We start from the raw sequence: 13,692 nt of genomic DNA, 5'->3' as shown, positions 1-13,692 counted from the left end.
ACTGCAAACTTGCAACTTATTAAATTCCCCTTTTTAAAGCCGTTGCGTTTCTGGTATATTGCATTCCGGCAGCTAGCAGACTAGATCAGGCTGTTTTCAGTCTTTTGCTTTCCTTCCCTTCTCTAGTAGAAAGTGCATTAATTATGAACTTAAAAAGGTCCAGAGAAACAAGGCTGAGGAGAAAGGAACTCCATAACTTGGGTGGGATGGGGCATGGAGGGAGAAACAGAATTTTTAACAGAAAAATCAAAGCTGGGTGGGCTCGGGGACTCAGGTCTATTTCTCAAGTCTAGAACTCTGAGGAGGGGCGCTGGGTGCGGGAAGGGAAGGCAAGGCAGAGTGGATGATACTGCTCAGCCAGCTCCAACAGGCGTCCTCCTTGCCGCTGGACGCGGCCTTGGCTCTGACGGGCAGCACCCCCAGGACGCAACGAAGGGGCTTCCTGGGCCTCGGCGGCAGGAGCCACTGGTCAGACCCGGGCGCGGCCAGCAGGGCAGGTGCTGATAGGGTGGGCCCCGCCGGTGCAGACAGGTGTCCGTCGTCGTGTCTGCCCATACTCTGCCGCAGAGTGGCCGTAAAAGGGCAGACCTCTCCCCACCCCGACCCTCCGTTGCCCACACGAATGAGTCCCCATGGGGCCAGGTGGTCAGGTAAGGACAGGCAGGCATGTGCCTCAGAACAGCCAGCTGGCCGCTGGGCCTTGGGAGGGCAGGGGCACCGTGGAGAAATCAACGCGGGCAGCTCCGGGCAGCCGGGCCCGCTGGGCCAAATCTTGCCTTTTTTAAGGAAAAGCGTGGAATCCGGATAACTTGGTGGACTCTGGGCCGCCGCCCGTCCGCAGCAGGGCCTTGAGGCCGGCGGGCCCCAGTCCACGCAGGCCCCAGTCCCGGGCCGGTCGGGCCGCGCGGCACCGTCAGCGACGCCCACGCAGGTGGCGCGGCTCCGCGGGGACGAACCATCTGTCCGAGGGGGCAGCACGGCTCCCCCCGCCGCGGTGGAGCTTTCCGTTGCCATGGAGCGCCCGCAAACAGCCCGCGAGTCCCCCGGGAACGGCGCGGCCGCCGTGGGACTCCTCGGCCTGGGCAGCCGGCGCCCCCCGGACCCGAGCCGGCGAGAGGTGGGTGGGTTGCGCGTCGTCGGCCGGCGCGGCCAGGGCCTGAGTCCGCTGTCCCGGGTTGGAGCGGCCGGGGGGCTTCGGCCTGGGCTCAGCCACGGCCGGCGCGCGCCGCGACCGCCGAAGTTCTGCGGGAGTAGGAATGAGATGCCGTTGGCGCTCCCGGGGCCCACTCGGGGGTGGGGGCGGGGGGCTGGGCTGCAGCTTCACTTCAGGCTGCTTCTGCGCTTGGTTTCTGTTTTTTCAAGTTTTTAATTGTATAATGCAACGTATCTACAAAGCAAAGAAAGAAAAAAGCAGCAGTTCAAAGTAGTGGTTACAGGACACATCCCAGTGTGTGGTGGGCTACCCTTCCACCATCGCAGATTTTTCCTTCTCGCCGCTCCCGAACATTGGCGGCTAGAAGGAATAAATGTTTTTTTTATCATCGCAATCAACTTTTTTTCCTTTTTGTGAAAAAAAAACATATGCCCAAAAGAGCAATAAATTTCAAAGCATAGTGCAACAATTAGTTGTGGAACACATTTCAGAGTTTGCTATGGGTTACGATTCCACAATTTAGGATTTTACATGTAGTTGCTCTAAGGTACTGGAGACTAAAAGAGATATCAATGTAATGATTCAGCAGTCATACTCATTTGTTAAACCCGACCTTCTCTGTATAACTCCACCATCACCTTTGATCTTTCTCACACACACTTTAGGGGTGTTTGGGCTATGGCCATTCTAATTTTTTCATGTTGGAAGAGTGTGTCACTAATATGGGGTAGGGGGATGGATCTATCAGATGTTCTGGAGAGGCTGGGCTGGGTCTCAGGACTTATCTGGTCCAGGGACCCATCTGGAGGTTGTAGATTTCTGGAAGGTTACTCTTGTACCTGGAACCCTTGTGGAATCTTATGTTTCTCCCTAGGTGTTCTTTAGGGTTGATAGGAATGGTTTTGTTGGGGGTTGGCAGGTTATGGTAGGTGGCAATGTCTAACTGAAGCTTGTGTAAGAGCAACCTCCATAGTAGCCCCTCAGATCTATTTGAAGTCTCTCTGCCATTGATATCTTATTTGTTACACTTCTTTTCCCTCTTTTGGTCAAGATGGAATTGTTGAACCCACGGTGCCAGGTCTGGATTCATCCCTGGGAGTCATCTCTCACATCCCCAGGGAGACTTTCACCCCTGGATGTCATGTCCCACCTAGGGGGAAGGGCAATGATTTCACTTGCAGAGTTGGGCTTAGGGAGTGAGGCCACATCTGAGCAACAGCCGAGGTCCTCCAGAAGTTACTCTTAGGCAATCCTATAGGTAGTCTAAGTTTCTCTGCTACCTACATAAGCTTCACAAGCTGTTCCTAGTTTTGAAAAGTAAATGTTGCAATGTTGTTATAACACATTTATGAAACATTGGACAAAATTTAAGGGTAAACTTGGCTTGTGAAAATCTGGAACTCTTGAGTGTCTGAGTAGATGAGAGAGAGAGAATTATTTGTAATCACACAGTGGTTCTAATTTGACTTGAAAATGTAATTTTTTATGGAAGTGGATATGCCTCCACTATAATGTTTCTCATAAAATAGTACTCATTTTATCTGCATAAATATATTTATTTAGCAAGCATTTCTTGAAAATCTACTATGAGCCAGGAACTGAAGTGGACAGGTGCCCATACTTTAAAAGAATTTCCCAATATACATTTGCTTCACATAGATGGTGCATAAATTCATGCCTACTGTTTGGAGATTGGTTATCAGGAGAACAAACATCAGGTCACCACAAGTCAAGAAATAGAGCCTTACCAGCACTCCAGAATCCACCCTCCATTGGCCTTCACCTCCCTCTGATGATGGGCTGACTTTTGTGGTTCTGAATTTCCTTTAGTTTACCATTTGTGCATGAAACTGTAAATAATGTAGTTGTTTTAGCTGATTTTAAACTTTATATGAATGGCATAATGTTTTTTGTTTTTTTTTTTAATTTGGAACAATCCCAAACTTAAATAGAAGATGCTTGTGCTGTACAAACTTTTCTTTACTAAGTCACTTGAAAGTGGGTTGCCTACACACGCGTACACAGACACATCCCAAATACCTGAGAATGTGTTTCCTACAGAAAAGGAAATTCTCCAACATAACTGCAGCACAACCAGCAAAGGTAAGAGATCAGCATGGATACGTCACTGCCATCTGATGCTCAGACTCATTCGAGTGGTTCACCAGCTTCCCAGTCATGTCTTACGTAGCCTCAGGCCCAGTCCAGAATCAGAGATTGCACTGAGTGTCGGGTCTCTGTGTCTCCTTCAGTCTGGAACATTCCTCGTTATTTCCTTGGCTTTTGTGACTGCAGTGGTTTGGGCTGTTATGTATCCAAGAAAAGGCCATGTTCTTTTAATCCATCCCTGTGGGGGCAGACATTTTGTGGGTGGGACCTTTTGATTAGGTTGTTTCTGTTGAGCTGTGACCCAGATATTCGAGGTGGGTCTTAATCCTTTACTGGAGTCCTTTATGAGTGTATGAAAGAAAAGCCAAGAGAGCTTGGAGAGAACAGGAGCTGAAAGCAATGAAACCTGGGAGAGAAGGATCAGCAGACACCAGCCCTGTGCCTTCCTATTTGACAGACGAACCCCAGGTGCCATCGGCCTTTCTTCAGAGAAGATATCGTCCTGCTGATGCCTTAACTGGGACATTTTCACAGCCTTTCAACTGTAAATTTGTAAACTGATAAATCGCATTCCAGCAGCTTCAGCAAACCAAAATAGATTTTGGTACTGAGAAGTGGGATGCTACAATTGCAGAAACAAAAAAATGCTGGAACAGCTTTATAAACGGATCAGGGGAAGATTCTGGGAGAATTGTGAGGAGCTTGATAGAAAAAACCTAAATTGCTATGAATTGGTAGAAATATGGACCCTAAAGTTACTTCCAATGAGGCCCTAGACAGAAATGATGAATGTGTCATTGCTACCTGGAAGGAAGGGGATCCTTGTTTTAAAGTGGCAGAGAATTTGACAAAATTGAGTACCGGTGTTGAATGGAAGGGAGAATTTGAAAGTGATGAGTTTATATATCTAGCTGAGGAAATTTCCGAACTAAATATGGAAAATGAAGCCTGGTTTCTCCTTATAATAAAATAGTTCATAGTAAAATGTGAGAGGAAAGGGATAAGCTGAGAACTGCTAAGAACCAAACTCTTGGGTACAAAGAAATCAGAAATTGTGAGTTTGGAAATTCTGAGCTTTTGGAAAATTAGTCCCCTGAATATAGTGCCTTGTGTGAGGATTTGACCAAATATGGAATGAGTCAGCCATTTCGGGACAAGCCAAGATTGGAAATGGAGCTATCCAGAAAGGGTTTGTGGAAAGTCCTTTTGTCTGATGGTTGGGACCCATGTGTGCCGCATGCTAAGCCAACAAGTTTGTTGTGGGATCTATATACAAAGGAAACCACTCCCAGTCTGGACTAAAAGGGAAAGATGGAAGGTAAAATGTCTCCAAAGGCAGAACCATGGAAACTGAGGTCTGGAGCCAAGAAACTGCAGGCCAGGAAAGTGGACCCACACATGCATGTGGAAAGCGTGAGTTTGCCTTGGCATTTCCCTTGTTCAGGAAGAGGGTTACCACCCCAAGGCCCTCAGATGCCTGGGAATTGAGAGAAGCTTGGCCACCCCATTGTGTAGGGAGAGTCCTGCTGCCCCAGGCCTCGGAGAGGATGGAGTACATTCCCTGGGTACTGGGGAGAGCTTGGCCACCACCCCACTGTTCTAAGGAGGTTGAGAGTGTGCCCCTAAAGATGGCAGAGAATCCAGTGCTACCCAGATGCTGGAAGAAGGGGGGCCAAGAACATGGTGGTCTCCCCAGTGCTTGAGATGTCAGAACCCTCACCCCAGTGTTTTGAGAGAGCAGGGCTGCTGCATAAGCCCTTGGAGAAGCTGGGACCACTGGTTTTTCAAACCCTGAAGACACACCATCATTCTACAGCTTGCTCTCAGACCTTAAAATATAATGAAGTATACCCTGCAGATTTTTTGAGCTGTTTGGAACTCTTGGCACCTGTTTTCCTTCCAATTTCTCCTAATGGAAATGGAAACATTTATCCTATGACTGTCCCTCCTTTGTATATTGGAAGCAGATAACTTGTTCTGAGTTTCACAAGTCCACAGCCAGAGGAGAATTTTGCCTTCGGGCAGACCATGCCTGTAACTGATTTTTGATGAAACCTTGTACTTAATATTGTTACTGAAATGATTTAAGGCTTTTGTGATACTGTGATAGAATAAATGTATTTTGCATATGGAAAGAACATGTCTTTTGGGGGGTTAGAGGGTGGAGTTTGGTAGTTTGGAGCTGTTCTGTACCCCAGAAAAGGTGATTTTTAAAAATCCATTTCTGTGGGTGCACACCTATTAGAGTGGGACATTTTGGTTAGGTTGTTTCAATTGAGATGTGACTCAGCCCATTCAAGGTGGGGCTTAATCTTTAGTGGAGCCCTTGATGAGAATATAAAAGGTAGAAACACTGAGAGAGGAGAGAGATAAACGCCCTGGAGATGCTGAGAGAGGGCTCAGCCACTGCAATTGGAAACTGGAAGCAACAGAGCCTGGGAGTGAAGGACCAGCAGACGTCAAGCATGTGGCTTCCCATGTGACAAAAGAATCCCAGATGCCAGCTGCCTTTCCTCAGAAAAGGTATCTTCCTCTTGATGCCTTAATTTGGACATTTTCGTGGTCTTAGGACTGTAAAATTGTAAACTAATAAATGCCCATTGTAAAAGCCAATCCATTTCTGGCATATTGCATTCTGACAACTTTAGCAAACTGAAACAATGACATTGACAATTGTGAAGGCTATTAGGCATTTTGTAGACATTTCCTCCATTTGGGTTTGTCTTGTTTCTGTAGGATTCTCATTGTGCATGTTTGCCGGGAAAATCACAAAAGTAATGCTAGGTTCTGCTCATTCCATCCTGTCTGGTGGCTCCCAGTGGTCAACTTTTCACATTACAGATGATGTTTACTTGGATCGTATTAAGGTGGCTTCTGACCGTCATCCCTGGAGTTTGGACTCTGGCCCCCAGCACTGGACTGCCCTCCTGTGGGGATGCTGTCTTCCTGCTCTGCACACCAACCCCCGCAGCACCCTCCTCACCCTGTCAGGCTCTAACCTTGATGAGGTTATCTCCACGGAGATGTGACTCAGTCAGTTGTGGGTATTAAACTGGATTAGATGAGGACGTGTCTACACCCATTCTAACTGGGTCTTGATCGGTTTACTGGAACCCTATAAAAGAGGAGACATTTTGGAGAGCTCCTCTTTTGAAGATGAGGAGAGAGCCTGAGAACCATGACAGAAGGAAGAGAGGACCTCAGAATCCACCAGCCAGCGACCTTTGGAGATGAAGGAGAACGCTGCCAGGTAGCTTCAGGAAGCCGGAGGCCTGGGGAGGAAGCCGGCAGATGCCACCATGTAAACCACATGCCCTTCCAGCGGAGAGAGAAACCCTGGACTTCATCCGCCTTCTTGAACCAAGGTATCTTTCCCTGGATGCCTTAGATTGGACATTTCTATTGGTTTTGGACATCTCCATGGCCTTACAACTATAAGCTAGCAACTTATTAAATTCCCCTTTTTAAAGCTATCCCAGTTCCTGTGTATTGCATTCCAGCAGCTAGCAAACTAGAACACCATGTGACAGAAAAGCTAAGGAGCCCCAAGATTGCCAGCCAGCCAGAAGATACACAGCCTGGGAAGAAGCAAGCCTTCTAGCCTCGGAAACCATGAGCCAACAAATTCCTGTTAAGCCAACTCATTGTCTGGTATTTGTTTTAGCAACTGGGAAGCTGTAAGAGTTTTACCTTTCAGTGTGAGCATGTGTGCTGGTTTGAGATGATGTATGTACCCTAGAAAAGCCATGTTTTAATCCTAATCCCATTTTGTAAAGGCAGACATTTCTTCTGATCCCTATTCAGTATTGTATGTTTGAAACTGTAATCAGATCATCTCCCTGGAGATGTGATTTAATCAAGAATGGCTGTTAAACTGGATTAGGTGAAAATATATCTCCATCCATTTGGATGGGTCTTGATTAGTTTCTGAAGTCCTATAAAAGAGGAAACATTTTGGAGAATGAGAGATTCATTCAGAGAGAGCAGAGCAGAATGACATAGCCATGAGAAGCAGAGAGTCCACCAGCCAGCGACCTTTGGAGATGAAGAAGGAAAATGCCTCCCAGGGAGCTTCATGAAACCAGAAGCCAAGAGAAGAAGCTAGCAGATGACTCGTGTTCACCATGTACCCTTCCAGATGAGAGAGGAACCCTGAACTTCATTGGCTTTCTTGAACCAGGGTATCTTTACCTGGATGCCTTAGATTGGACATTTCTATAGACTTGTGTTTTTTTTGTTTGCATGGGCAGGCACAGGGAACCAAACCCAGGTCTCCAGCATGACAGGCTAGAACTCTGCCTGCTGAGCCACCATGGGTCCCCAAGGCTTGTTTTAATTTGGACATTTTCTCAGCCTTACAACTAGCAACTTATTAAATTCCCCTTTTTAAAAGCCGTTCTGTTTCTGGTATAGTGCATTCCAGCAGCCAGCAAACTAGAACAGTATGTATCCACGGGGAATTGATTTGGGGGTGATATTTTCAACACGCTGGTTGAGAGGTCTGTCCCCCATTGCTCAGCCCCCCATCCCCCCGCCTTTGCACTAAGCACTCTCTGCTCGTGGGGCTTCCAGCTCCTCCGTTGTGTTCCATTGCTCTGCTTGTCTGTCCCTGCCATGGCACCATACTGTCTTAGTTTTCTAACTTCAGAATAAAACTGGATATATGGTTGGGTCCCTCTTCCCCTTTGTTCTTCAAATTTTTCTTGGCTGTTCTTTTCCCTTTGCTCTTCCACAAACATTTTAGAATCCACCAGTTAAGTTTCCCCCTCTCCCTCCCCATTTCCCTCTGCTCTGTCTGTCACTCTGTCCCTCTGTCACACACACACAAGTTGGGATTTTGATAGGGCTTTTAGTGAACTGACAGATGAACTTGGAGAGACCTGGGCTCTTGGCAACACTGAGCTTCCAGTCCTTGAACCTGCAGCTCCTTTTACTTTTGTTTAGGTCCTTTAATTCCTCCTCATGGGGTTTATCATTTTCTCTTTAGACATCTCGCACATCTTTTGCCGGACTTATTCTTAGGTATTTTTATATTTTTTGATGTTATTATAAGTGGTAGGTTTTCAAAATCTTATTTTCTCATTCATATACATAGAACTATTATTGATTTTTAACTCCTAATTGTATATTAAACTGTCTCAATTATTTTAATAATTTTTCTGTATCTTCTTGTCTATATACACTGCCATATTGTCTGAAATTAATGACTGTGCTTTTTTCCCCTCAACTCCCTTTGCTTTTGATTTCTTTTAGGTTTGACTGGCATGGCTGCGGGATCTGGTGGATGGTGAGTGGAACTGGTTTTACTGGGAGTCTTTGCTCTGTTTCCAGTCTTAAAAGAAATGCTTTTCAGGTTTAATGGTTTAGTATGATATTTGCTGTAAACTATTTTATTGTGGTAAAATACACATAAAATCATTTTAATCATTTTAAGTGGACAGTTCTGTGGCATTAAGTACATTGTTGATTTTGTATAACTTTCAGCAGTATCTACTTCAGAATATTTTCATCCTCCTGAACAGAAAATGAATCCATTCTGTTCTAGTTTGCTGGCTGCCAGAAGGCAACACACCAGAAACGGATTGGCTTTTAATAAAAGGGGGTTTATGTCATTAGTTCTTCAGAGGAAAGGCAGCTAACTTGCATCTGAAGTTCTTTCTTATGTGGGAAGACTCGGGGTAATCTCTGCTGACCGTCTCTCCAGGCCTCTGGGTTCCACCAACTTTCCCCGGGGTGATTCCTTTCTGCATCTCCAAAGGCCTGGGCTGAGCTGTGAGTACTGAGATGAAGATGCCGAGCTGCTTGGGCTGTGCTGCGTTGTGCTCTCTCATTTAAGCACCAGCCAATTAAGGCAAACTTCATTCATTACAGCAGGCACATCTCCTAGCCGACTGCAGGTGGAATCAGCAACAGATGAGGTTCACATACCATTGGCTTATGTCCACAGCAACAGAACTAGGTACCCTCACCTGGCCAAGTTGACACCTGAATCTAACTACCAGAAGCAGTAATTCCACATTCCATCCTCCATTTATGCCTGGTAACCACTATTCTTTTTGTCTCTATGAATTTGCTTACTGTAAATATTTCATATAAGAGAAATCAACCAATATTTTTCCTTTTGTGTCTGGCTTATTTCATTCAAATGATTCCTTCAAGATTCATCCATGTTGTAGCATATATATACCAGCTCTTCATCTCCTTTTATGGCTGAATAATATTCTGTGGAATGGATATACCGCAGTTTGTTTAATCGTTCGTCTGTTGAGGGACACAGGTTGCTTCCACCTTTTGGCTGTTGTGAATAATGCTGTGTTGAGCATCAGTGTACAAATGTCTGAGTCCCTGCTTTCAGTTCTTTTGGGTCCATACCTGGGAGTGGAATGGCAGGGTCGTGTGTTAATCCTGCATAACTTTCAGGGGAGCGGCCGAACTGTTTTCTGCGTGGGTGCACCATTTCACACATTCCTGCAACAACGTGCAAGGGTTCCTGTTTTTCCCCAACAGTTCTTATTTTCCACTGTTTAAATAACAGGCATCGTAGTGGGTATGAGGAGGTATCTCGTGGTTCTGATTTGCATTTTTCTCTAAAGACTAACAATATTGAGCATCTTTTCATGTGCTCATTAGCCATTTGTATATCTTGTTTGGAGAAATGTCTATTCAAGTGCTTTGTCCATTTTTTCAATGGGTTGTTTGTCTTTTTCCTGTTGAGTTGTAGGAATGCTTATATATTCTGGATATTAAGGACTTATCAGTTGTATGATTTCCAAATATTTTCTCCCATTCTGTAGGCTGTCTTTTCACTTTCTTGCTAATGCCCTTACACCACAAAAAAATTTAAATTTTGATGAAGTCTAAGATTCATCTGTTTTTTTCACTTGCTGCTTGTGTTTTTGGTGAAAAATCTAAGAATATATTGCTTAATAAAAGGTCCTGAAGACAGTCTTAAGTTTTCTTCTAAGGTTTTGTAGTATAAACTCTTATATTTAGGTTGTTGAACTGTTTTGATTGAATTTTTGTATGTGGTGAGAGGTAGAGGCCCAAACCCATTTTTTCGCATGTGGATTTTCAGTTGCCTCAGCACCATTTGTTGAGGAAACTGTTCTTTCCCCCACTGAATGGACTTGGCGCTCTAATGGTGAAGTAACTGGCTGTGGCCGTGGTGGCCGATTTCTGGACTCAGCTCTATTCCACTCGTCTCTAGGTCTTTCCTTATGCCAACAGCAGACGCTTTCACTACTGAACACTTCTCAGTAAGTTTGGAAATCAGGAAGTATGAGTCCTCAAACTTTATTCTTCTCTTTCAATATTGTTTTGGCTATTCAAGGCCCTTTGAAATTTCATATGAATTTGAGGATTTTTTTTTCCATTTCTTCAAAAAAGATTTCTGGAATTTTGATAGGAATTGCATTCAATCTATAGATCATTTGAGGTAATACTGATGTCTTAACAACATTATGTCTTCCAATCCATAAACATGGGCTGTCTTTCCATTTATTTAGGTCTTTTTAAATTTCTTTCAGCAATATTTGGTAGTTTTCAGTGTAAATCATTCATTTCCTTGGTTAAATTAATTTCTAGGTATTTTATCATTTTAGTTGCTGTTATAAGTGAAATTGTTTTCTTCGTTGCCTTTTCAGATGGTTCATCACTGATGTTTTGATACACAGCTGATTTTTGCATGTTGATCTTGTGCCCTGCAACTTTGCTAAATTCATGTATTAGTTCTATCCTGCAGATTCTTTGTTATTTTCCATATATTGGATCATGTCATCTGTGAATAGAGATAATTTTACTTCTTCCTTTCCAATCTGGATGCTTTTCATTATTTTCTCTGGCCTGGGTTCTGTGGCTAGAACTTCCAGTACAATGTTGAATAACACTGGTGAGAGTGGGCATCCTTGTCTTGTTCTTGATCTTAAAGGGAAAGTTTTCAGTCTTTCACCATCGAGTATGATGTTAGCTGTAAGTTTTCATAAATGCCTCCTTATTATGTTGGAAAGTTCACTTCTATTCCTATTTTCTGAGTATTTTTATTATGAAAGTTGTTGCGTTTTGTCAAATGCCTTTTCTGCATTAATTCAGATGATCATGTGTTTTTTAAATCTTCATTCTATTAATGTGCTGTATTACATTGATTTCCTTATGTCGAACCATCATTGCATTCATGGAATAAATCCCACTTGTTCATGGTTTACGATCTTTTTAATATACAGTTGATTTGGTTTGTGTCTTGATCAGGCTTTGGTATCAGGGTAATCTAGGCCTCACAGAATGATTAGGAAGTATTCCCACCTCTTCTATTTTTTTAGAAGAGTTTGAGAAAGAGGGATGTGCATTTTTCTTTAAATATTCAGGAAAATTCAGCAGTGAAGCCATCCAGTGCTGGACTTTTCTTTGTTGCGAGGTTACTGATTATTCCATCTCTTTATGTGTTATATTTCTGTTGAGATTTTCTATTTCTTTCACAGTCGTTTTCTTAATTTGTATGCCTCTCACAATTTGTCCCTTGCACCTAGGTTATCTGATTTGCTGGCATACAATTGTCCATCGTCTTTCCTTACAGTCCTTTATTTCTGCAGGGTCAGTGAGTGTCTCCATTTTCATTCCTGTTTTTTGATATTTGTTTCATTTTTCTTTTTTTTACTTTGTCAATCTGGCTAAAAGTTTGCCAATTCTATTGATCATTTCAAAGTGTCAACCTTAGCTTTTGCTGATTGTTTTTCTATTCCTATTTCATTTATCTTCACGGTAATGCTTACTGTTTCCTTCCTTCCGCTTACTTTGGGTTTAGTTTGCTCTTCTTTTCTGGTTCCTGTAAGTTTGAAATTAAATTATTGGTTTGTGATCTTTCTTCTTTTATCATGTAGGCATTTAGAGATATACATTTCCTTCTGAGTACTGCCCTAACTCTGTGCCATAAGTTTTTGTATGTTATGTTTTCATTTTCATTCATCTCTAAATATTAATAATTTCCTTGGTGATTTCCTCTTTGAACCATTGGTTGTTTAAGAATGTGTTGTTTAATTCCCACATATTTCTAAATTTCCTGGTTTTTCTTCTGCTTTTGAATCCTAGCCACATTTCACTGTGGTCATAGAAGATACTTTGTATTATTTCTTTTAATACTTGTTAAGACTTAATTTTTTGTTCATTTTGTATGCTGTATGGTAGAGGTCACATTTCATTCTTCCCATGTGAGTATCCCATTATAAGTAGCACCATTTGTTGAAATTGAGGGGGTGGAGGAAGGGGCAGGGGCCGGGAATTGAACCCGGGTCTACTGCATGGCAGGCGAGAATTCTACCACTGAACTACACTTGCACCCCCAAAACTTGACTATTAGCCTAACATGCAGTCTATCCTAGGGAATGATAACTGTGCATGTGAGAATAATGTGTATTCTGCTGTTGTTGGGTTTTATATATGTCATATATGTTCTATAGATATCCATTAGGTGTGATTGACTAATAGTGGTGTTCAAGTCCTTTATTTCCTTATTGATCTTCTGTCTAGATGTTCTGTTGGTTATCGAAAGTGGCCTATTTAAGTCTCCAACTGTTATTGCAGAACTATCTATTTCTTCTTTCAGTTCTGTTAATTTTTGCTTCAAAAATTTGAGGGTTTTATTTTTAGGGTTGTTTATTTTTTAATTTTTATACCTTCTCACTGGATTGAATCATTTATAAATACAAAATGTCCTTCTTTGACTCTTGTACGTTTTTTGACTTAAAGTCTAATTTGTCTGATAATAACATAGCCACCCCAGCATTACTTACTAGTTGCATGGAAAGTCTTTTTTTTATTTTTAAATATTTAAAAAATATATAACAAACAAACACAGACATTCTTAACTTATGATGCATGGAATGTCTTTTTTCAACCCTTTTACTTTCAACCTATTTGTGTCTTTGTATCTCATGTGAGTCTTTTGTAGACAGGAAAATGGATCACTTAAAAAAATCAAATATATCAATCTCTGCCTTTTGATAGGAGAGTTTAATCCATTTACATTTAAGGTAATTACTGATAGGGAAGGATTAACTTCAGCTCCTAGCTTTTTGTTTTCTGTATGTATTTTAAGTTTTGTTGTCCTCAATCACTCCATTATTGCCTTTTTTGCATTTGTATACTTTTTTGTAGTGTACTGTTTTGATTCCTGTATTCTTCCCTTTTCTCTCTATATTTTTAGTTTCTTGGTGGTTACCTTTGTGATTACAATTAATATTTTAAAGTATAACAATTTAGTTTACGTATACTGTAGTATAAAATGTTCCATGCCTATACATCTTTGTCCCTCCACTCTTCATAGTGTTATTATTTCATGTCACGTCTTTATACATTGTGTGCCATTAACATAGATTTCAATCACTGTTTTACATGTTAACATTTTAAGTCATATAGGGGAAAATCTATTACGAACTCAA

The 13,692-nt window shown here is 42.6% G+C and overlaps 1 protein-coding gene across 1 annotated transcript in view; it reads left to right on the top strand.

The window, feature by feature from the left end:
* Positions 1 to 965: 965 nt before the first annotated feature.
* Positions 966 to 13,692, top strand: part of LOC143677470 (cilia- and flagella-associated protein 74-like) — a 136,756-nt gene continuing 124,029 nt past the window's right edge. Inside the window, exons 1-2 of the mRNA XM_077153449.1 lie at positions 966 to 1,117; positions 8,516 to 8,549. Of these exons, the coding sequence (XP_077009564.1) occupies positions 8,547 to 8,549 (3 nt within the window). The 5' untranslated portion in view covers positions 966 to 1,117; positions 8,516 to 8,546. The remainder of the gene's footprint in view (positions 1,118 to 8,515; positions 8,550 to 13,692) is intronic.

Source organism: Tamandua tetradactyla, chromosome 3 (assembly GCF_023851605.1).
Source record: "Tamandua tetradactyla isolate mTamTet1 chromosome 3, mTamTet1.pri, whole genome shotgun sequence".
Lineage (NCBI taxonomy): Eukaryota > Metazoa > Chordata > Mammalia > Pilosa > Myrmecophagidae > Tamandua > Tamandua tetradactyla.
Note: the sequence above shows the minus strand (reverse complement) of the source record. Positions and strands in the feature narration are given on the sequence as shown.